This window comes from Coffea arabica, chromosome 8e (assembly GCF_036785885.1).
Source record: "Coffea arabica cultivar ET-39 chromosome 8e, Coffea Arabica ET-39 HiFi, whole genome shotgun sequence".
Lineage (NCBI taxonomy): Eukaryota > Viridiplantae > Streptophyta > Magnoliopsida > Gentianales > Rubiaceae > Coffea > Coffea arabica.
In genome coordinates, this window is record NC_092324.1 from 2,666,610 (window position 1) to 2,692,641 (window position 26,032).

Sequence of the window (26,032 nt, forward strand, 5' to 3'; positions counted from 1 at the left end):
TGATCACTTATCATTCTTACCTTATTATTTAAGCTATTAAAATCAAGTTTGACCTTAATATATAAATTTAACATTCTTAATATTCGTTTATCCTTTTATATCAAAACTTATTAACTCAATCATTTTCAAACCATGAACATACCTATCTTCAAGTTTAACTTGTATACTCATTCAATCTAATATACTTTATATACATATCTCGCACATAAATACACATAACAACAAGGCCTTCCATTGTTTCCAACGATTAGTTAACAAATTTGCACTTAAGAGGAGAAAATGAGAAGAAACAATAGACTAAGGAAATATGCAAATTCTAGGGTTCTCACAACTAGAGTAGGAGGCACCAGCTATCGTGGCCACCCAATGGCGATTCTGAGGACAGCGGTGGCGACGTGCGCGAGGAGGGAGAGCAACGTGCAATCGAGGAAGGCGGTGGCGCGTTGGGACGGCGGTTGGTGGTAGAGCGGTTGGCCGCGGCGTATGATAGCGGCGGACGGCCGTGGGCGTGAGAGGGAGAGGGAAAGACGCACGGGGGCAAACGGACAGCGGCGGAGGCGCGCGGTGGCCGTGGGTTTGCGTCACTGTTCGTGGCGGCAGCGGTGGCAGTGGTGGTTTGCTGTGAAGAGGAAGTGAGCGGAGGCGGCGGTGGTCGGATATTGTAGCGAAAAGGGGAGAAAACCAGGGGCGACTAAAGGAAATAAGGAAAGAAAAGACAAGAAAGGAAAAAGTAGAAAAGTAGGGTTCAGAGTGGGTCCAAACGCTGTTGACTTTTTGTTTTTATATGTCGCGATGCTCAGTAAGGCGTGAGCACGTCTTGGAAGCCGAAGTTGTCTGCCTCCCTCGTTGTAACAGGGCCTATGCGATTCGCTGTGCGGCATGGGCACGCCTTGGGAGTGTAAGTCCTCTGTTCATCACTCTTTAAAAACACCCATTTGTACTTAATACAAGGCGTGGGCACGCCTTAGAACAGAAAGCCTTCTACTCCAGAATTTTACCTCTAATCCAAAATAAAACGGCACAGAACATACCCACGACCTATAAGAAAGATTTTCTGTCAATAGGAACCTAAAACAATTTGAACTTGAACACACAAAAACATGAAGTAAAACACAAAAATTGAAACTCTTGGATTGCCTTCCAAGTAGCGCCTCTATTTAACGTCTGTGGCCAGACCAAAAGTATTTTAACAAATTAATTAGACCCGGGGTTGAGCAACTGGACCTCCTCCACAGTGCCAATTTCTGAAACATCTATAAACGGTTTGAGACGATGACCGTTAACTTTAAAACTTTTGTTAGTCTCAAAACTTCTAATTTCGACTGCACCATTGGAAAAAATGTTGACAATAACATAAGGTCCAATCCTTCGGAACCGCAACTTACCTGACATGAATTTCAATCGAGAGTTGAACAGAAGTACTTTTTACCCTATCGAGAATCGCTTATTACGCAATAGTTTATCATGGATGGATTTTGTGCGTTCTTTGTAAAGTTGGGCATTATCGTAAGCCTCCAAGTGGATTTCTTCCAACTCTTGAAGTTAGGGTTTCCTTTTCTTGCCATATCTATCCGCGTTCAAATTACACTACTTAACTACCCAAAACGCACGATACTCAATTGCAACAGGTAAATTACACATCTTACCATAAACCAACCGGTAGGGAGACATTCCGATTGGTATTTTATATGCCGTGCGATAGGCCCACAAGGCATCATCCAATCGGGTGCTCCAATTCTTGCGATTTGGGTTGACTGTTTTCTCCAAAATACTTTTAATCTCACGATTAGGGACTCAGCTTGCCCGTTGGTCTGTGGGTGGTAGGTAGTATCCACTCGATGGTGAACTCCATACTTACGCATCAGTGCTTCAATGGTGCGATTGCAGAAATGAGTACCTTGGTCACTGATGATTGCTCTAAGCACACCAAACCTACTAAAAATGTTGGATTTAAGAAACCCTGCAACAACTCGTGAATCATTAGTTCGGGTAACCTTTGTTTCTACCCATTTCGACATATAGTCTACGGCTAACAGGATATAAAGAAAATCAAAAGAACTGAAAAACGGTCCCATGAAATCCATACTCCAGACATAAAAAATTTCACAAAATAACATAGGAACCTGAGGCATTTCATCCTGGTGAGCAAAACGCCCAAACTTTTGGCATTTTTCACATCTCTTACAGAACAAGTAAGTATCACGAAACAAGGTTTGCCAATAAAAGTTACAATCAAGTATTTTTCGAGTAATTTTTTTAGGACTAAAGTGACCACCACAGGCATAACTATGACAATGAGTAAGTATAGAATGAATTTCTTCATTTGAAACACATCGACGAATGATCTGGTTCGAACCTATTTTTCACAAATAGGGATCATCCCAAATATAATATCGAGAGTCCTGTATTATTTTATTCTTCTTATTCTTACTCATACCACTTGAAAATTTGTGACTTACCAGAAAGTTAACAATATAAGTATACCAAGATTCCTCACCTCTAAGCTGAAATAAGTGTTCGTCTGGGAATACCTTGGATATGGGCACTCCCTCTTCTTCTCGAATCAATAGGTTCAAATGGTCTGCCATTGAATTATCCGTCCCTTTTCGATCCTTGATCTCCCAGTCATATTCTTGCAGTAGGAGTATCCAATGAATGAATCTTGATTTGGACTCCTTTTTTGTCAAAAGGTATTTTAAGCTTGCATGATCAGAGAAAACTGTTACTTTCGATCCTAACAAATACGATCAAAATTTTTCAAAAGCAAAAACAATCGCTAAAAACTCCTTCTCGGTGGTGGTGTAGTTGCATTGAGCTGGCGACAACGTTTTTGACGCATAGTAAATGACATGGCTACAGTTCCTATTTCTCTAATCGAGTACAACTCCTACCGCATATTGATTGGCATCACACATAAGTTCGAACGATAGGCTTCAATTCGGAGGTTGAATGATCGGTGTCATGGTTAACATGCTCTTTAGTGTATCGAAGGACACTTTACACGCATCTTCAAAATCAAATGGTGCCTCCTTTTGAAGTAGTCGGGACAATGGTTGTACAATTCGAGGGAAATCCTTGATGAATCATCTGTAGAAACCTACATCGCCAAAAAAACTACGAATCTCCTTGATATTAGTGGGATAAGGCAAGCTAGTAATCAAATCAACCTTTGCTTTATCGATTTCGATACCCCTAGACGAAACAACATGACCCAAAACTATACCTTCCTTAACCATAAAATGACATTTTTCATAATTAAGAACCAAATTTGTTTCAATGCACCGCTGTAAAACTTTGGTTAAATGATGTAAGCATTGATCAAATGAATCACCGTAGGCTGTGAAATCATCCATGAATATTTCAATGCAATTTTCAGTCACGTCAGAAAAAATACTCATCATGCATCTTTGAAATGTTTCAGGAGCATTACACAACCCAAAAGGCATACGGCGGTAAGCAAAAGTGCCAAACGGGCAAGTGAAAATGGTTTTGTGCTGGTTCTCTTGGGCAACAATGATTTGATAATACCCAGAGTAGCCATCAAGGAAGCAAAAGAAACACTTACCTGCCAATCTCTCGAGCATCTCATCGATGAACAGTAATGAAAAATGATATTTTCTTGTGACCGCATTCAATTTCTTGAAGTCAATATACATTCTCCACCCATTTTGAAGTCTCATTGGCACCAACTCATTCTTCTCATTCCGCACAAGTGTCATGCCGGTTTTTTTAGTGACAACATGCACTGGACTTACCCACTCACTATCGGAGATAGGAAAAATAATTCCTAATTTCAATAGCTTGAGAATCTCCTTCATTACCACCTCTTTCATGGCTGAATTAAGCTTCCTCTAATATTCCCTCATTGGTTTTGCATCCGACTCAAGTAGATTATGATACATGCAAACGGATGAATTTATACCTTTGATATCTGTCAACGTCCATCCAATTACAGGTTTAAACTCTCGCAACACTCGTCAGAGTTTTTTTTTCTTGTACTGCTGTCAGATCACTCACAATGATGACCGGCAGAGTGTTATGATCTCCTAGATAAACATACTTCAAGTGCTTTGGCAATTCCTTCAATTCCAACTCTGGTGCCTGTTCAACAGAGGGTAAAATTCTCTCATTAGAAATAAGCAATGATAAAAATGCGTCTACTGACCTGTCAGGAAATGCAGGAAGTGAATGTAGTGACATAATTACTTCTACAGTATCCTCATCATCCACGCTTTCCACCTCTTCATTCATCTTGCTCTGTTGTAACATAAATTTCAGCTTGTCCGCCATAAGATTCTGCTCAAAATGATCTTGCACAATGGAATTAGTAACACAAAAATAATTAATAGACTCAGTATCATCTAGGTATTTCATCACATCAAAAATGTTAAAAGTAATTGTCTTCCCGTCAAATTTTACAGACAGGGTACCTTCATGTACATCTATCTTTATTCTAGCAGTACTCATGAATGATCTACCCAGAAGAAGTACAGCTGAATTAACTGAGGTATCATCATTCATGTCAACAATATAGAAGTCAGTTGGAAAGATAAACTCATTAACTTTTACTAAGACGTCTTCAACTACACCCTCAGAATAAACATTTGACCTATCAGTTAGTTGAATTACTACCCTTGTCTCTTTTAGAGGTTCTAAATTTAAGGTCCTAAATATTGACAGAGGTATAATGTTAATAGATGCTTCTAGATCAAGCATACCTCTTTCTATCCTCTTCTAGCCTATGATGCATGGTATCTGAACATATCTGGATCCTTGCATTTTTGCGGTAACTTTCTTTGAAGGACTGCTAATACATTTTCACCGACCTTTAGTTTGTCTTGAACATTCAACTTGTTTCGGTTAGTGCACAACCCCTTCAGAAACTTTGCATATTTTGGTAATTGCCGAATCGCATCAAGCAAAGGGATGTTGATTTTCACTTTCCTAAAGGTGTCCAAGATCTCCTTCACTGAGTCCTCTTTTTTGGCTTTAGCCAACCTGCCAGGAAACGGAGAGTTAATGTCAAAGGTTTTAGGAACATCTGGCGGGGTGCTTACTTTTTCCTTCTCAAGCTCCCCGGATACTTGGTCATCCTCCACTCCTGCTGCTTCTGATTTTGAGAACTGCACCTTCTTGCCACTTCGTAGAAGCATTGTACTTGCGTTCTCCTTTGGATTGGGAATTACTTGAGATGGTAACTTTCATTTACCATTTTCAAGGTTACTCATTGAAGACGCTAGTTGTGACATTTGCGCTTCCAAATTTTGAATGCTGGCGCGAGTCTCTTATTGAAATCTCTGTGAGTCCTACTGCATTTGACATGTGCTATTGGCTAGTGATTTGACCATATCTTCAAGGGACACCCCTGAATTAGACGCGAATGGTTGCTGTACTGGTGGTCTCTGCTGGAATGGTCGTTGGAAACTCGAGGGTTTTGGAGCATAGTTGAAGTTGGGGTGGTTCCGCCATTGTATGTGGGCGCATATTGGTCATTCCTCCTTTGGGGTGGTCCAGGCAGACCTCCCATGGTGCTGGCTTGCTCGTGAGAGTCTTCTTGAAGGGTTGGGCACATATCAGTCGCATGTTCAGGGGCAGCACTTATCCCGCATGCTTTAGCTGCATGTAAATGCCCTACTGCCATCTGACGAACCAGAGCAGTTAGTAAAGTTAATTTATTCGCGAGGTCAGAATGATTCACCTCATTGACCCTTCTAGTCACTCACTTTGATCTGACTCCAAACTGTTGAGAGTTCTCAGCCATGTTAGAGATCAGCCGTTTGGCTTTATCTGTTGTCATATTTACTAAAGTACCGCCACTCGCTGCATCTACCATGCTTCTATCCATGGGTAGCAGTCCCTCGTAAAAGTACTGGATCAACAGTTGGTCAGGGATCTGAAGGTGTGGGTAATTAGCACACAGCTGGTTGAATCGCTCCCAATATTCGTAGAGAATTTCTTCATTGGTCTGCCTACACTCCACATATCTCCTTTTTGATGTTGGCGGTTCTAGAAGCTGGGAAGAACTTCTCAAGGAACTGTCGTTTCAGTCCCTACCAAGTAATGATGGACCCCAATGGCAAGTAGAACAACCAGTCCTTAGCCTTGTCTGCTAAGGAAAAGGAGAACGCACGCAGCTTGATTTGTTCCTCCGTAACTTCCTGAGATTTCATGGTTGAACACACTACATGAAATTTTTTCAAGTGTTTGTGTGGGTTCTCTCCTGCAATACCACGAAAAGTAGGCAATAAGTGAATCAACCCAAATTTTAATTCAAAAGGCTCCTCAGTGTCAGGATACGTAATGCACAGAGGTTGTTGGTTAACGTTCGGAGTTGCAAGTTCCCTTAAAGTCCTTTGGGTTGCAATTATTTTGTTGGGTCCAGTCAAGTCTGTCTCCAGTTCAACTGATGAATCACCAAAGTCAAAATTTTGTTCAACTCCGGGGGATAGTGCCGCTGAAGCATGTTGCTTTTGCAACTTAGTCTCCTTCGTCAATCTCCTTACGATTTTCTCGATTTTTGGGTCAAACTCGAGTCTTCGTGTACTGGAAGATTGAGGCATAAATAGAGGCTAAACAAGCCTGTGCAATAAATCACTTCAAACACCAGGTCCTCGGCAATGGCGTCAAAATTTGGTGGCTGTCAAACTATCAAAAATAAAATTTATATCAAGACCTACTACCAAAACTAAACGAGTATAGTGGTGAGTAGGATCGTCTCCTCAAGAATCCGGTAGATTTATCACACAGATAATTTGGGGGTTTTAGGAGGGAAGACAAAAGCACAAATAGAGAAGCTAAGATTACTGAATTTAAAACTCACAAGCAGTGCAGTAACTAAAAAATATAATTAACAATTAATTGACACAACCTAGTCAAGGAGATAATCTCGACACCGGCTCATGCAATTGATCATAGATAACAGGAATAATTCACATGTTCGCAAATAAATTGATTCTAGCAATTTAGCAACCGCCAAACTACCAATCTCTCCTTAATTATATAGTAGTTTAGAGACACTCTTAAACTACCCCCTTGTAAAATAGATAACCCCAAAGACGCTCGAAAGATTTAATCTATTCACAGATTTAGGAATTAGAGAGACCCAATTCTAGTTAACAAACACACATGCGGGTTTATTTAAACTAAATTAGCCATTCCTATGGCACCGATTAAACCACTTGCGAGGCGATTAAATTGTGTTGCTTGCCACTAACTTTAAGACAATCAAGTGATACGCACCCTCGTCTTAATTGGCAGTGTACTATTCAAACTATTGAACAATTGGCCACATTGATCCAAAAGATCCAAACAATAATAGGCTATTAAAATAAAGAATAATTAAATACCGACGAACGCGGAATTTAAAATAGAGCAAAATAATTAAAATGGTCTCTTGTTTTAATCATTTAATAGGCATTGTTTAATAGGCATTTAACAATGGCGCTAGTTGTTTGGATTGTTTAATAGTGCCATTTGAAATCCACCGCACCTACCGCACCTACTCTTGCACTATATAATCCGCTCGCCATGGTTGTTCCCCGTGGGTTTGCCAAGTGGTAACCCTAACTACTCTCTATTTGCCATTGGTGCCTATACTTTGGAGTTTTTCTGTTGAATTTTATCTTCTTACTTGGGCCGCAATTGACGAACCCCTGGGATGTTTACTTGTGCTCATCGCCCCGCATTTGTAATATTTGTGGGTTTTTGTTTTGGTTGTGGTGGGTCTGTGCTTTGACCCACGTGGCTTGGTGATTTCTAGTTGCTGGGTACAGATTGAGTGTTGATTGCATTTTTGGAGTATTTTGTCTGCCATTCTTTACTTTTCTTTGACAAAGTGATGCCAGTAGGGTATCCTTGTTTCTGCACTGTCATTTGTTGTTGACTGTTGACTATGGGTGCTGTCATTTGTCTCCATTTGGTGTTTTCTTGTCGGTTCTGTACCTTTGTAATTGACATCTTTGCCCCTACATGGCTCCGAAAAAAGCCACTCCATCTGAGGCATCGAGTTCCAACACTCGTAAGAGGCGGGCCCCGATTCAACCTCCTACTAGGTCCTGATTGGGTCTTTCTAGAAGTGCTCTGTCTCCTAGGGCGTGGGGGGAACTTCTAAAGGACCTCACACCTGAGCAAAAGGAACGGTTGAGCTCCTTGGTGGTCCGTCTGTTTGCCCCATGCAAATATTTTCATCCCCCGACTCTAGACCAGTTGAACATTGCTAGAAAAGTGGAGCAATTGTTCTCTGCCATTGGGTGGGAACAGTTTCTGGTTATTGACTACCCCTCGTACGAGGAGTTCTGTTATGAGTTTTATGCCACTTTCGAATTTGAGAAATCTAATTCTCTAGCATTAGATACACCGGGGGTGGTTAAATATAGGTTACGGGGTACCCCACAGGCACATTCCATTAATGAGTTCAACCTAATCTTGGGGTTTGTGAGTGAGGACACTTTCTCCTCCGACACATCTATCAATAGTGCATGCGACTTCACCCACTCCTTTGCTAGCAATTGTATCGAGATCTGAAGGGAGTGGTCCACAGACACTCAATTCTACGATCCGAATCAGTCCAAGACCTCCTATCTTAAGGATCCAGTGTTGAAGGTCATTCACAGGTTTCTGGCCTATAACTTCTCGGGCCGGAAAGATTCCTCCGGCACTCTCGCCAAGGCTGAATTTTATTTCCTCTGGTGCATGCGTAACAAGGTCCAGGTCAACTTTGGCTGTTGGGTAGCCTCTCAGTTGCAGTCCGTCCTCCGCAAGCGCCATAAACCCTTGATTATGGGCTCATTCATCACACACTTGGCCGTCTGCTTGGAAGTGTTTGACCTTGATAAGGACCCTAAGTAGAGGTGGCAATTTTCGATACGATTTGAAAACACGACACGAATCTAACACGAAATTAATGGGTTTGGATTGAGGTTTCGCGGATTCGAGTCAGAATCGGGTCGAAGCCGATGGACCCGAAAAGAAAACGGGTCGAATTCGGGTCAACCCGTGGGTGATCTGATATGACCCGATAACCCGTTTACGAATTAAAAATAATTTAATAAATATAAAAATTATTTTATCTAACTAAACTAAGTTATTCTTTTTTTCCAAAGACATTAATCACTTAATCCTAAATGAATTTATTTAACTTGTGTTAAGTTGAAATTATTATATTTGGATAAATAATGTATTATATTAATTTTTATTTTTATACTGTTTTAATTTATTTTATATTTGATTTGGGATAAAACACTTTTACGATATTTTAATTTATTTTAGATTTGGTTTGGCATTATTTATTTAAATTTGTATTACTTGATTATGTAATTAGTCTTGTACGAAATTGATTTTATTAGAAATTACAGTGGTAAATTAATAAATTAAAATTAAGTTTCGGGTCATTTCGAGTCGACCCGCCAACCTGAAATTTCGGGTTCGTGTCAGGTTTTCTGACCCGTTTCGAGTTAGCGGGTCAGGTTCAGGTCAGCGAATTTTTTGTTATACCCGGATCTCAACCCGACCCGTCAACCCAAAACGGAACCAATTGCCACCCCTAACCATAAGCTCACCGGGCTCGCGAGCTTGAGCCTTTGGACCTGCGCAGTTTGGAGCGGATGGGCGTCATTCGCAAGGTGGGGGAGGCCTATCAGCTCACACCTCCTGGAGAGGGTGTGCCCCAACCCCGAGTTCCACCTACTGCGCCCACCTCGGAGGCTGGTCAGGTAGGTCCTTCCTTCTCCGCTGCTCCATCCTCTTGGGACACCCAGTTCCATACTCTGCAGGATTCGATTCATGACTTGGGCAGTTGGGTTGAATGTCTGGATGACCGTCTCGCAGCCTTGCAGGTCCATGCTACTATTCAGACCGAAAATCTGGCGGTCTTCTTTGCTCACATTAATTTTTGGCCGCCTCATCCTCCTTCCCCTTATTGCTGTCGTGCCCTCGTTGGCCTTCAGGGAAGCTCCTATTCTTGTCTTTTTGCTGGCTGTTTTTCTTTGCTCCATTGAGGACAATGTAAATTTCTGGTGTGGGGGGAGTAGTTCTAGCTCTTTAGTCTTTAGGTTTGTTAGATAGTTTTAGCTCTTTAGGACTGTTAATAAAAAAAAAATGGTTAACAAAAAGATCGAAATAATCAGAAAAAGTTACAAAAAAATATATGTGATGAATTAGTTTGGCTTCAGTTGAAATGTCTAGAACTTGATGCTATGATGATGATTGCAATTACTCTACATGCATGAGCAATGATTTTATGTGGTTGAATGTCTTATCTTCTTAATAATGGAATTGAATGATGACGTTTGCAAGACTTGGCTATTAATATCCTGTTGTAAGCTGTCGAGTCAATGAGCGTTGCATTGATAACTGTTCCATTTTCTTTCATTAAGTGATATCACACATGATTTGATTATTTTAGAACTTGCTTCGTTATGCATGTCAAGACCACATTCCTGAATTTGATGCATTAAATTGATAAGGGCACTTAGGTTAACCATTTTTTTTTACTTTCTAAAAATCAACCCTAATCAGATCTCCCCTAGTTGACCATGGTTGAGCCTAAACCTTTTTGTTGTTTAATAGCTCATTTGTCACTCCTAAATCCTTTGTGTTTGAACCCTCTTTATTTCTAACCCCGTGTCAAAGGAATGCCTTGATTTCCGTGCATGATGATTTCGAATTGGATTAAAAGGGGATGATTGAAGTTAGCAAGAGTGTCTATATTTCCATGTAGTTGTGCGCACTTGAAAAGGACAAAAGAAAAAAAAAGAGAAAGAGAAGAAAAGGAACACACAAAGAAAAATAAAAAGAAAAAAAAAAGGGAAGAAACAAAAGAGTTTTGAAGTACTTTTATCAATATGTGTTCTGTTGGGATAAGTGGATGAAGTTCTTGGTTGTATTTGCACTTGCTAATTTTTGAAAAATTTATAGGTATGCTTTGAAAAGATCATTGGAATGAAGAAGGCAATTGGAATTCATGCAGTGGGTCAACGGTATTGCCTTTGACATAATAAGCCTAAATTACCTATTTGATCCAATCCGTGCCTGAACACCATTACAACCCGTTTCAAGACCCTTTTGATTTTTGTATTAAATTTGGTTTTAGTGGTGACAATGTGATATATTAGCAAACATATGGTAACATCATTTTATAGTGTGGTGAGAGTGACCTTTTGTGCCTCATGTCGGAGTGGTGAGTAATCATATACCATTCTATAAGAGAGAGTTAAGTCTTGAAATTTCTGAATTTGATGACATTGTTAGGAGGATGGGACACTTGAGCTCGCACGGTTGAACTGCTGCACGTGTGTAGCTGTACTTGTATCTCTGAGATTTGAGATGCTTGAGGACAAGCATTGTCTTGGTGTGGGGGGATTTGATAGTGAGATAATTGTGCATTTTATTTGATGGTGTTTGGTCTTGATTTTGGCCACTTATTGTCCAGAGTAATGAGTTTCTGCTCATAATTGGTATCGGTGTCTGTTACAGGCGATAAGTGTCGAAAGTGGTGAAAAGAGGCCAATTTCCAAAAGACTATTCATTCCAGAGTGTGCCCATGTCAGAGACCGTAGAGTTACGTCCAAAAGACGGACCGCGGGACTTATCCTTGAAAGCTGCCGCTATTCTTGGGAGACGTGTTTTGAAGCTGCGTGGGATTAGGAAACATCTTCAGAGAATACCATTGGCAACAACTCAGGGAGGAAAATAAGGAAGCTATCCTTGATGGAAATAAACTCTCAATTGGCAAAAAGGAGGCGGCGGCGAAACTTTAAAGAGGACAGCAATAGACTAGGATTTGGCCGTCTTTTGTCTTTTCTCTTCTTCTTAACGTGAGTTAGACATTAGTCATTCTACTTTCTTTTCATCAACAAAATTCCATTAAAGCTTTGGATTGCGTCAACGGCATGAAGTCAGGCTAAATTCCTGTATCTAGTTGAGGAATAATCAAAACTCGGTTCACGATCAATTGTGAGATCGTTTTAATTGTTTTGCTCTATTTTAAATTTTGCGTTCGTGGGTATTTAATTATTCTTTGTTTTAATATCCTATTATTGTTTGGATCTTTTGGATCAATGTGGCCAGTTGTTCAATAGTCTAAATAGTACACTGCCAATTAAGACGAGGGTGTGTATCACTTGATTGTCTTAAAATTAGTGGCAAGCGGCACAATTTAATCGCCTCGCAAGTGGTTTGTTAATCTAGTTTAAATAAACCCGCATATGTGTTTGTTAACTAGAATTGGGTCTCTCTAATTCCTAAAACTGTGAATAGATTAAATCTTTTGAGCGTTTCTGGAGTTATCTATTTTACAAGGGGGTAGTTTAAGAGCGTCTCTAGACTACCATATAATTAAGGAGAGATTGGTAGTTTGGCGGTTACTAAATTGCTAGAATCAATTTATTTGCGAACGTGTGAATTATTCCTGTTATCCATGATCAATTGCATAAGCCGGTGCCGAGATTATCTCCTTGACTAGGTTGTGTCAATTAATTGTTAATTATATTCTTTAGTTACTGCACTGCTTGTGAGTTTTAAATTCAGTAATCTTACCTCCTCTATTTGTGCTTTTGTCTTCCCTCCTAAAACCCCCAAATTATCTGTGTGTGATAAATCTACCGGCTCCCTGAGGAGACGACCCTACTCACCACTATACTCGTTCAGTTTTGGTAGTAAGTCTTGATATAAATTTTATTTTTGGTAGTTTGACAGCCACCATAGACCAATGACTTGAATATCAGAGACAGACACAACTTTCTAAAATTATATTTACAAACTCATTTGAGGTGTTTTTGAAAACATAACACGAACTTTCTTTATTTCAATGTATTTTTAGATGAATTTAGAATTTTTTTAGTATTCTAACACTTTTTTCCAAATTGATGGCTTGACAACAAGAGAAAGATAAATTATTAACAATACATTTAGAAACTAATTTGAGGTACTTTCAAGGCACAAAATGTTACTTTTTTCTAATTATAATAATTTTTTCTTTTGGATTCCCTTGTCTAGACTGATGACTTCAAAAATTGCAAAAGGTCTTTCAACCTAATTAATATGTTGTAATTCTTAAGGATTTAACTTGGTTTATTATGAAAACTAAAGGTCCACAAAAAAGTGTAATTTTGGAATATAAATATTTTATCTCTCCCAAAATGAGCTCTTAAATCATAGTATCTTTTAAAATGGGCTGATAAAGTTATAAAAAGTTGAAAATTATGGGAAATATGTGAGATTTCTTAAAGTTTAGAGGTGTCAAATGACATTGTCGTAAACCTCCGGAAAGGTTTTTGAAATTATCCCAAAAAAAATATATATATATATATATATTTCATGGGACGTAATCCGTCACTTCCATTTTCTTTTTTTCTTTTTTTGCTAACTTGTGAGAAAGTAATCAAAATAATGATAAAAACGCTCTAAAAAGCATTTTGCTAGCAAATTTTCTTTTCATGTAAACACGTGGGTTTATTTAATCTTCCAAAGCAACAAAAACAATAATTGCTTGTATTAATTCAAGATATAAATGATAGGAGTTTGATGGAACCATTTAATACCTATGAAAAAGTGTTATTGGCTTGTGAGAATAGCAAGCATTTTGAAGACATTTGTAAAACTAAATCTTCAGTACAAAGAATCGATTTCAATAATTTTGTAGAATAGACATAGGAGGTCCCTTGATTTATATATTTCATCTCCATGGTTGGGTCAATTTTGGGTTATATAAATTATAGGGTAAATTACATTTTACCCCCCTGTAGTTTAGCGTTTTTTTACATAACCCCCCTATGGTTTCAAAAGCTATACATAACCCCCTCATGGTTTGGATTAAAGTGTCAAAGTAACGGAAATAGTCACTCGTAACGGAACTTCTAAAAATGTCAAAATTACCCTTATAAATACATGACACATTAACCCCCTATGATTTTTATATTTTACCATATAACCCCCCTATGGTTTAATACTTTACCATATAACCCCCTTATGATTTTCAAAACATACACATAACCCCCCTTGGTTAATACATAAATTTCAACCTTACATAAGGGTATTTTTGACATTTTAGGTGACGCCGTTACAAGTGACTATTTCCGTTACTTTGACACTTTAATCCAAACCATAAGGGGGTTATGTATAGCTTTTGAAACCATAGGGGGGTTATGTGAAAAAATGATAAACCACAGGGGGGTAAAGTGGAATTTGCCCTAAATTATATCTAAGATCTGATTTTGTCTCTTTTTTTTTTTTCTGATTTTGCCTCTTCACTTATGTAACTCCCTGTATAGCCAGCAATAACGACATCCTTCTCTACGACAACTATCAATCATGCAATTATCAATTTCTGAAAAAACGAATTATCTACTATCAATCATGCAATTATTGGTCTTCGAATTTTTAGTTTTTGACACGACTACAACTAAAAACTTTCAATACCGGCTAATACATTTCTCTCCTACGAATACTGGCATATAACAATAGTTTTTTGGACCGTTGCTCAAATACTGTAAGATTTTATTAATAAAAATATCTATCGTTTTAAAAAAAAAAAAAGAATACTGGCATATAACAATAGTTGTGAAGAACTCCCCCCTCCCCCCTCCTCCCCAAAAAAAATTTTTTTGGGTGAGGGCACAATATTGTTATAATGCACTTTAAGAATATGTTGACGTCTTTTTCATATCTTTAGGTATGGATAAACTTGGAAGTCTTGCCACCTCTATATTTGACTATCAGTATAGTATTGTTAGATTTTATTTTTTTTTTAATTTCTCTTAATTGTAGAATTAGTTTTAAGAGACACTACAAACTACACACATATAGATAATAACACATAAAAATCACCAATTACCTTCAATCAGATCAGAAGAAGACCGATACTGTGGCATCCATGACATATATGCCTGTACTAAATGAGTTTTTATCGAGTTAAGCATTATTAATTCTTAAACCATTCTGAACCAGTATGTGACAAGACTAGGTGCCAAGAACATCACATAATTAATCAACATTATTGATTTCCATTTATGAAACTTGCAAGAAATTGAGCAACATGTTGAGAAGTACAAAGATTTAACATCATTGTTCATTTGGATAAATATTCATCCTGGTAAAAACCTCTGACACAGTTGTCTAAGCTGTTGTCACAAAGGAGATTATAAACTCCTTCACAACCTCACAAAGGACTTTAGTTTTGGTAGACTCAAACATGTCAATTCCATGATAACCTCCTTCAACAAAATTAGTCACCACGGGAACACCCTCGCCTTCTAACATTTTGGCAATCTCAAATTGGCGATCAAACAATGCATCATTTTCATATCCTGCCATTAAAATCTTCCATCCTAAAGCTTTAATCTGATCGAATTGTCCAGGTTTGATGCTCAAAACTGGATTAGAAAATTCATGATCTCGGTCAGCACCTACGGGCAATGAAAGTTCCCACAAGACATCAGTAACACAGGGCGGTATAAATGTGTCATTCAGAGCCCTCAACTCCGATTCTGTCCTCTTGTTGCCACCAAAAAATGCTTGGTGCAAAATCAACCCTTTAATATTCAAAGGCTTAAGATCATCAACGCATGAAGATGCACTCAAACCAACATGATAGGCAATGTTTCCCCCTGAACTGCTGCCCATGAGGAAACTGTTTGATAAATCTGCATACTTTTCCAACCATTCGTCTTGTGAATTCTTGATCCAGTGCAAAGCTTCCAAGCAATCTTCGTAGGCTGCCGGCAGCCTGTGCTCGGGAGCAAGACGATGCTCGATTGATACGACTACAAACGGGACCTCAGTAGCTAAAGCTCTATGAAAATCATCAAAACCGGTCGTGGCCACGCTTAAAATCACGAATCCTCCACTGTGAAAGTAAATCAGGAGCGGAAGTTTCCTGCCTGGGAAGGATTCAAGTGCTTCTTTCGGTAGGAATATACGGGCGCCAGTGTTCTTGGATTGGTTAATGGGGACATCTTTGACAAGAAGGATAGGGCTGCCATCATAGGAGGAGACGGGTGTTTTTGGATGTTCAAATTGACGCGTCACTGAGCCGTCGGGGTTCCGGACTAAGCCCATATGGCCATAGGGATCAGCATGAGGATCAGCGAATGAAATTGCTGCAATTGGATCAGCCATAAGAGATGAGAATTTTGACTGCCTTTTGGTGTCAGCTTTGGAGCCAGCGTTCATGAGTTTGACGGTATTTGAAGACTTGGAAGTGCACAGAAAGAAAGGTTAAAGGGTCATTTCGCTAGTTCCTTGAAATTCATCCGTTGCCGCACGTTGTTTATCAATATAATTTAGTACGTCATGAGCTGGGTTGAAAAGGCAGACACAAGAAGCTCATAAAAGCGCAAGAAAATGACGTCTGAATTATCTTCTTGATGGGTCCAATTTTCTTCTTTCTTTTAATTGGTTTATACTTGGATGTATCCAGCCAACCACCTCTGCGTTCAATTTAATTGCACAGAGGATTGTTTGTCCAACATAGGGGTATGGACGACGCGACCGGCTTGGTCAACAACTTAGCAAACTCAATCTACTCATTCTGCGTAACTAGTTGAATTCTCGAGCATCAATAGTAATTACTCAAGCACTCAACCAGTTTAATCAAGTATTTATATTATTTATATATTATATATTTTAATTTTGGAATGACTATTATGAGTCCATATTTTAATAAATTTTCATGAAGTAATATTCAGTAATAAAAATGATGAATGATAAAATAATAATCTGATAAATCTAAAATATAAAAACTTAAAAACAAGAGAAGAAAAACTCGAGCTCGTGTAGCTCGAGTTTGTTATGGCTTGCGGTTTACGTGAACTCAAATGGGGCGAGTTCGATCTTAATTTCTATTATGTCGAATCGAGTTCAAGTTCAAATTTATATACTTGTTCGAATTCGAGTTCAATTTCAAGTTTAAATAGCACTGATAGTGATTGAGTTCGAATTCGAATATGTTACAACTCGAACTCAACTCGACTCAACTCGATAGACCCTATTCCAACATTGTCTCACCTTTCATTGTATTGTCATTTATCATTCACAAGCATCTTATTTTTGAATTTTTTTTGTTTCCTTAAATTCTAATAGCTAATGGAAGGATAAAAAAATTCAAATGCAACAAATTAAAATAACACTATATAATAGAAAACAAAAAATAAAATAAAAATTTCACAAAAAATCATAAAAGTTTCATCTCACTTTAGTCTTTAAACTTTGAGCATCACTGTGGCCCCAGAAACGAGTATGATTGTGGTCCGAGGAACCACTTGCTGTGCTCTGACACAGTTCGATGCTCAGTGCTTTGTCTCATGATGATAGAACAGGGGGCCTAGCGCCCGCAGCTTGGTTGGTTGTTTAAATGTGAAATTAATGTGGCAAAATGTGTTACTGATATTATATTTAATGCTTGATGTGATATCAAATTTTGTAATCCATCAGAATAATGCAAAGGATAAAATACATTTTACCCCATGTGGTTTAACAATTTTTCACATAACTTTCCTATAGTTTCGAAAGCTATATATAACCCTCTCATAATTTGGATTAAAGTGTTAAAATGATAGAAATGATCATTTGTAATAGAACCATGAAAATATTGAAATTACCGTTATTTAAAAACTAAAATGCCTAAAGTTATCAAAATATATAAACATAATATATATAACACTTTGACCTCATATGATTTTATATTTTATCATATAACCTCCTTATAATTTAGAGTTTTACCATATAACTCCCTTATAATTCTTAAAATATATGCATAAACCCCTGTAGTTAATAAATAATTTTCAACTTTACATAGGGGTACTTTTGACATTTTAGTTGACTTCATTATAAAATACAAATTTCGTTATTTTGACACTTTAATTCAAATTATGAGGGAGTTATGTATAATTTTTAAAATCATAGGAGATTATATAAAAAAGTGCTAAACCACGAGGGATAAAATTTATTTTGCCCTAATGCGAATTATATAGTGTTGTTTGTTTGCAGCTTACGGGATTATTATATCAACATTGGAAACTGAAAACTAGAATGAAAACTGAAGATTGAAATTTAAGTTCTAAAACATTTAGGTTGCGTTTGGATTGAGGGATCTGATCAAGGGTTTGAAATCCTATCGAATCCCTCCGGTTATTTATATTATTTATTAAGTATTTGAATTTGAAAATTACAAATTATTCTAGTATTTAAAATATATTTTAATAATTGGTATATTAGATAGTTAAATGCCTATTAAACAATCCAAACAACTAGCGCCATTTAGATGGACTTCAATTCTTCATCAAATTCATCAATTCAAATGAATATTGAATTTACAATGTCATATCTATTATATCCATCTGATAATCAGCTAAACTTGAACGCTGAATTTAAGTATTCTATTCTATGAATATTATTTAGTTAATATTTATATTGTTATTTTGTTTGTTAAATTACTATGTTAGATTTTTTAAAAAAATTCTAACTATATTCGAACACAGAATATGTGTATGCAGTAGAGAGATTGGGAGTATGCGTGAAGAAAATATAATCCTCTCACATAAACATTTTATATAAAGCTTAATGCATAGTCTATCAATTTAAATTCTAATTTCTTAATTTTTTTATTTAGTGAAGTTTTCAAGTCAAGCACCAGATACCACCAATTGCCTCCAATGAGAAAACCAATCTACCGTAGCATCCATGCCCACAGCTCTGGTGCCAAGAACATCACAAAATTAATCAACAATAAATTTTCATTTCTGAAAATTGACACAAGAAATTAAACAGTATTTTGAGAAGTACAAGATTAAACATCGTTGTCCGTTTGAATGATTCCTCATCCGAGTAAATCAGAAACTAACATTAGTTTTCTAAGCTGCTGTTACAAAGGAGATCATAAACTCTTTGACAACCTGACACAGGACCTTAAGTTTAGGAAGCTCAAAACCAACAATACCATGATAGCCTCCTTGTGCAAACTTAGCCACTAAAGGTACACCCTCGTCCTCCAACATCTTTACAAGCTCAACTTGACGATCAAACAATGGATCACCATCATAGCCAGTCACCAAAATCTTCCATCCCGAACCTTTAATATGACCGAATTATCCGGGTTTGATGCTCAATACTGGATTGCAAAATCCATGATCTCGGTCAGCGCCTACGGGCAATGAAAGTTCCCACATGATGTCACTAACACAGGGTGGTAAAATCTTGTCATTTACAGCCCTCAACTCCGAATCCGTCCTCTTGTTGCCACCAAAGAATGGTTGGTGGTTTGGTGCAAAATCACGCCTTTAATGTTCAAAGGCTGAAGATCATCAGCAGAAGAAGGTGCACTAAGACCAACATGATAGGATATGTTTCCTCCGGCACTAGTGCCTGGGAAACTGTTTGATAAATCTGCATACTTTGTCAGCCACTCGTCTTGAGAATTCTTGATCCAGTGCAAAGCTTGGAGGCAATCTTCAAAACTTGAGAGTTTACAATATAAAGTATTCAAAATTAAGAGTTTAGGGTGCAAAGTCTTCAAAATTTAAATTTAGAATACAAAGTGAGAAACTGGTTTAAGTTCAGGAATGCAATGCAGAATTTGTCCCATCAAAAAAAGTCTAACCTTTTACTAAAAAAGGGATCATTTCAAAAACTTCCCCTGAGATTTGTAGCAATATCACTTTATACCCCTGAACTTTGAGTAGTTTTAAAAATTTAAGAAATTCGAACTTTCTAATTTTTTTTGGATAGACCAATGACTTGAATATCAGAGACAGACACAACTTTCTAAAATTATATTTACAAACTCATTTGAGGTGTTTTTGAAAACATAACACGAACTTTCTTTATTTCAATGTATTTTTAGATGAATTTAGAATTTTTTTAGTATTCTAACACTTTTTTCCAAATTGATGGCTTGACAACAAGAGAAAGATAAATTATTAACAATACATTTAGAAACTAATTTGAGGTACTTTCAAGGCACAAAATGTTACTTTTTTCTAATTATAATAATTTTTTCTTTTGCATTCCCTTGTCTAGACTGATGACTTAAAAAATTGCAAAAGGTCTTTCAACCTAATTAATATGTTGTAATTCTTAAGGATTTAACTTGGTTTATTATGAAAACTAAAGGTCCACAAAAAAGTGTAATTTTGGAATATAAATATTTTATCTCTCCCAAAATGAGCTCTTAAATCATGGTATCTTTTAAAATGGGTTGATAAAGTTATAAAAAGTTGAAAATTAAGGGACATATGTGAGATTTCTTAAAGTTTAGAGGTGTCAAATGACATTGTCGTAAACCTCCGGAGAGGTTTTTGAAATTATCCCAAATATATATATATATATATTTCATGGGACGTAAAACGTCACTTCCATTTTCTTTTTTTCTTTTTTTGCTATCTTGTGAGAAAGTAATCAAAATAATGACAAAAACGCTCTAAAAAGCATTTTGCTAGCAAATTTTCTTTTCATGTAAACACGTGGGTTTATTTAATCTTCCAAAGCAACAAAAACAATAGTTGCTTGTATTAATTCAAGATATAAATGATAGGAGTTTGATGGAACCATTTAATACGTATGAAAAAGTGTTATTGGCTTGTGAGAATAGCAAGCATTTTGAAGACATTTGTAAAACTAAATCTTCAGTACAAAGAATCGATTTCAATAATTTTGTAGAATAGACATAGGAGGTCCCTTGATTTATATATTTCATCTCCATGGTTGGGTCAATTTTGGGTTATATAAATTATATCTAAGATCTGATTTTGTCTCTTTTTTTTTTTTTTCTGATTTTGCCTCTTCACTTATGTAACTCCCTGTATAGCCAGCAATAACGACATCCTTCTCTCCATGCAATTATCAATTTCTGAAAAAACGAATTATCTACTGTCAATCATTCAATTATTGGTCTTGGAATTTTTAGTTTTTGACTCGACTACAACTAAAAACCTTCAATACCGACTAATACATTTCTCTCCTACGAATACTAGAATATAACAATAGTTTTTTGGACCGTTGCTCAAATACTGTAAGATTTTATTAATAAAAACATCTATCGTTTTCGAAAAAAAAAAGAATACTGACATATAACAATAGTTGTGAAGAACCCCCCCTCCCAAAAAAAAAAAAATTTTTGGGTGAGGGCACGACATTGTTATAATGCACTTTAAGAATATGTTGACATCTTTTTCAAATCTTTAGGTATGGATAAACTTGGAAGTCTTGCCACCTCTTTTTTTTTTTTTTTTTTTAAAACGTGTTTTTATTCATATATGGATAAACAACATACAGAAATTTCCTTCTACATATGTTTAATTTTCCGAATTGAAGGTATTCCTATTCTGTCTAGACGTATTGCCCCACGAGCCAGTCTTGGGAACGTAGAAAAGGTGTCATATAACCTGACTTGTTGTTGTGGATGAGATACCCCCTCATTGGACAACGCATCAGCAACTGTGTTAGCCTCCCGATAACAATGTGATAAACAAGTTGCGTCCTCCAAAAAATGCCGAATCTGTCTGACCTCCCTTGTAATCTGCCATGGACACTGAATTTGACGAAGAATAATTCGAACTAAGGCCAATGAGTCCGATTGTATACATATATTCCCAAATCCCCTTTGTTTACACGTTTGAAGACCAATGAGAAGTGCCCGAACTTCTGCATGGAGACTTGTAGTTTGTCCAAAATAGGCCGAGAAACCAAAGAGTGGTAATCCCGTTGAATCCCTTAGAACACCACCACCTCCACCCAGTCCTGGATTACCCTTAGAACAACCATCTGTATTTAGTATGAACCGCCCTGACTCCTTTGACTCCCAGCGAATAACTTTGAAGGCAACCCTTCCAACAGTAAAATTCGGCAAATCATACAATTGTCGGAAGGACTGTGATCGGATTGCTTGTTTGAAATGAATCCCTACCATGGACTGAATTTCCAAGAAAATTGCTTGGCAAATTGCAGATGATCGCATTTGAGCACCTTCAAACATTGCTTTATTTCTTGCCTTCCAAATTTGCCAACAAATAATAGTAGGAATAATTCGGCCCATAATCCGCCGTAACTCAGAATCATACGACCTCAACCACCACCCTACTATACGAGAGCGCAAAGAAGTTCCTGGGCTTAATCCACATAATCCTCCAAAATAACTCCAAACTACCGACGCTGTGTGGCCGTTGGAGAATAAATGCTCAATAGACTCCTCGGATGCCGAAGGACAACAGAAACACTTGGACGGTAAATGAAAACCAAGTTCACATAGCCTATCTGGTATCGGTATCCTTCCTCGCAACAATCTGAACATAAAAAATGAAACTTTGAAAGGGATACGAGGATGCCAAATCGAAGCAAAAACCATCGACTTATTTCGAGTCTGCCTAATATCTTGAAACGCTGAATGTATGGAAAATTTTCCAGATGTTGTAGGCATCCAAAAGACTTCCACTTCACTCCCTTCTTCCGGAATGGGTTGTTGTAATATGTAGGACACATACTCCTTTGGTATTGTGTGATATAAAAGGTTCACATCCCAGTGACCATTGTTTATGAAATTATGGAATGACAACTCTAGGTTAACTGGCACTTGTAAGAACAAAGCACCACATCCTAGCCAGTTATCATACCAAAAATGACACGCCCCCTCTTTTGCAACCCATAACATAGAAAACTCCACTTGTCGGCTCACATTTACCATCCTCCGCCATATTGAGGAGTCCTTATTTTTGAGTTCTACCTGACAAGGATGAAGACCTCTGCAGTACTTTGCTTTCATGAATGTCTCCCATAGCGACGATCTTGTTCGGAAATTCCACCATAGCTTGGAAGAAAATGCTGTGTATACGTCTTGTAGTCTCTGGAAACCAACTCCGCCCTCATCAACCGGATAACATAGTTGAGACCATCTTATCCAGTGAAACTTTGATTCGTTGAATGATCCCCAAAGGAAGGATGAGCAGGTTTTTTCAATGATTTTAAACACCTTACCCGGGATCACAGATGCTGACATTAGATGCACTGGCATTGATTCCAAGACATGCTTGATTAGGACTATCTTGCCTCCGAAGGAAAGTAACCTTGATTTCCATGATTGAATCCTCCCTATAATAGACTGGCACACTCCTCCAAAATATGATGATTTACATCTTCCAAAGTAGAGCGGAAACCCTAAATAATATATCGGAAAAGGCTTGTAGGAAAACTTTGTGATACGATGAATCACCCTCCGTCTCGCCGTTGACAACATTGGATGGACCAAGTAACAACTTTTTTGCACATTAATAAGTTGTCCCGAACATCTTTGATACGCCTCTAACACCTGCATGATCGCCCTTAGAGACAAGGCGGATCCGTTTGCAAATATGAGAATATCATCCGCAAACGCCAAGTGAGTTATATCTGGACAACCATATGGAACTTTGAAACTCAAAAAGCCCGATTGCAGTGCAAGGTTGTTCAATCCTCTAGACAATACTTCAGCTCCGATAATGAATAGCGCAGGTGATAAAGGGTCACCCTGACGAAGTCCTCTCATGGACTTAAAGAAACCATGTGAAGACCCATTAATAATAATTGAAAACCAAACATTAGAAAGCAAGCGCCATACCATATCAATAAATATTTCCCCAAATCCAAAACTTCTCAGGACATTGATGATATGACCCCAAGCGACCCGGTCATATGCCTTAGACATATCTAGCTTCATAGCCACATTACCACCTCTATTCCTTTTTCCAATACCCGAAACCACCTCCTGAGCCAGTAGAAAATTTTCCGTTATATTACGACCCTTCACAAAGCCTGTTTGCTGGGGGGAAATTATTCTTGGCAACATTCCAGCCAGTCTATCCGCCAAGATCCGGGAAAGCAACTTATTGAAAAAGTTACATAGACTGATTGGTCTGAAATGAGAAAATTCTTGAGGATTTGACATCTTTGGAATTAGTACGATCGAGGTAGAAGTGATAAACCGAGGTAACTCTGCCCCACAGAAAAAACTGAGTATTGCATTATGAATATCTTGTTTGATCACTTCCCACGCAAATATAAAAAATTTTCCTGTGAAACCATCCGGGCCAGCAGCACTTTCCTCATCCATTGATTTTACTACTTGATATACCTCCTCGATCGTAGGCAGTGACTCCAGCTTTCCATTGTCCTCTGGAGAAATCATACGAGGAATTAGGTGCAACATATCTGAAAAAGAGTCCAAAGGACCTGTGAAAAGATCATTAAAATATGATATTGCTTCACTTGCTATGTCCTCCTCCTTGTCCATCCAAACTCCATTGGAATTTTTGATGCAATGTATCATTCCTTGAACACGTCTTTGCTTTACCACCGCATGAAAATACCGTGAATTCCTATCTCCCTCTTTAAGCCATTTGACTCTAGCCTTTTGCCTCCAAAACTGCTCTTCAATTGACAGTGCATGACGGAGCTCCGCTTGAGCCTTATTTAACTCAATCTGGCATTCGTCTGAGTCATTTTGATCAACCATCTCCTCTGCTCGTTGTACCGCAATTTCCGCAACATGCACAGTGTCCATGATGTTACCAAAGAATTGCTTGTTCCATGATTGAATAGCCCTTCTCGTTGTCAATAATTTAGAGCATAAGATTCGCAATGGAGATCCATCAACATTTTGATTCCAAGCTTGGCGAATCACCTCTAAGAGTTCAGGTTTGGATGTCCAAACATTCAAAAAACGGAAAGGGCGTGGCTTATTATCCAACCTAGTTGCAAATGAAATCTTCAACGGAGCATGATCCGAAGGGTGTCTTGTCAAATGGAGTACAGAAATGGCGTCAGAGAGATCCAAACAAGCCCCATTGACTAAAAATCTGTCCAACCTTTTTGAAATCCGAGCTCTACTCCTCCGATTATTAGACCACGTGAAACTTGATCCTGAAAACCCTACATCAAAGACCCCAGCCTCCTCCATGAAAGACATGAAATCAGCTCCTTCTGCTATAGCAAATGGACGTCCTCCACATTTTTCGTGAGGTGCCAAAATGACGTTAAAGTCCCCCCCAATACACCAAGGATGTAATGTAGGTTTATCATTTAACAATGAACACCATAATTCTCGACGCTCCTCCACCGAACACTTTGCATGAACAAAGGACATGATAATTGGACTAGGAAGCAACGGGTTTTGAACATGTAGAGATATATGCTGGTCTGAACTACCAACAGTGGAACAAATAAAAGGACTACTATAGAAAACCCAAATATCACTCGAGCAATTAACAAAGACAAAATCAAATGATAAACGAAGACGAATGGACTCAATTTTTGACACATCTACTTTTGGTTCACATATCACAACAAAATGAACGTGATGAAACCGTACTAGTTTAATCAATCTTCTTAGATTAGGAACCTTTGCAATCCCTCTAATATTCCAAAATATTCCATTAATCATGAGAAAGAGCATGGAATGAGTTTTTGGATGATGTCTCTGACCTTAATTGTCTGTCGGATGTAAATCGGGCACGAACACCCTTTCCTCGCATTTGTCGGAACTCACGGTCATCCCTTTGTGGTTGATCAATATTTAAAGCGTCACTTGATGATTCCAGCTGCTGCTGAGGTGGGACCACCAATCTTGGAGACAAATTGCCCGCAACTGCATTGTCTGTGGAAACAAAATCATCCTCAGCCCCACGCAAGTCAACATAAATATTGTCCAATGCATTACTTTCGGCCATGTGATGATGCTCAAATGTCAATGAGTTGTCTGCTGGAAGATGGGTCCCTGGTTTCTCATTTGCTTGTTGCTTATCCAGCTGGTCACTCATTATTGTTTGTTCCCCATGATGTGCATTCGATGAACCATCCATTTGCGAAAGTGCTTGGATAACAATGTTGTCGGTTTCATCTCCCATAGCAGCAACTTGGCCTTCAGCAAAAATTGAACTTGGTTTGCTTATGAATGAGTCTTTAGGAACTGATGCGTCATCTTCCTCTTCAAGCATAATAGGACCAGCGTCCTCCTTCATAGGATTTTTTTCTGCCTGCCTTCATCTCCTTCAACCAACAGTGGATTGAGCTGGTC

General features: G+C 38.0%; 3 protein-coding genes across 3 annotated transcripts; all 3 read right to left on the bottom strand.

The window, feature by feature from the left end:
• Positions 1–3,957: 3,957 nt before the first annotated feature.
• On the bottom strand, positions 3,958–5,153 carry LOC113703816 (uncharacterized). Its single transcript, XM_027225297.1, has 2 exons — positions 4,762–5,153; positions 3,958–4,666 (listed from the first exon to the last, which is right to left on the bottom strand). Exons 1-2 carry the CDS (start codon positions 5,151–5,153, stop codon positions 3,958–3,960), a joined length of 1,101 nt encoding a protein of 366 aa, XP_027081098.1.
• A 9,958-nt stretch (positions 5,154–15,111) lies between these two features.
• Positions 15,112–16,167, bottom strand: LOC113703818 (carboxylesterase 20-like). Its single transcript, XM_027225298.1, has one exon. It carries the CDS (start codon positions 16,165–16,167, stop codon positions 15,112–15,114), a length of 1,056 nt encoding a protein of 351 aa, XP_027081099.1.
• Positions 16,168–18,845: 2,678 nt separating this feature from the next.
• On the bottom strand, positions 18,846–25,976 carry LOC113703819 (uncharacterized). Its single transcript, XM_027225299.2, has 4 exons — positions 25,441–25,976; positions 21,375–25,160; positions 19,210–19,448; positions 18,846–19,063 (listed from the first exon to the last, which is right to left on the bottom strand). The coding sequence occupies exons 1-4, from the start codon at positions 25,974–25,976 to the stop codon at positions 18,846–18,848; spliced, it is 4,779 nt and encodes a 1,592-aa protein (XP_027081100.2).
• Positions 25,977–26,032: the final 56 nt, after the last annotated feature.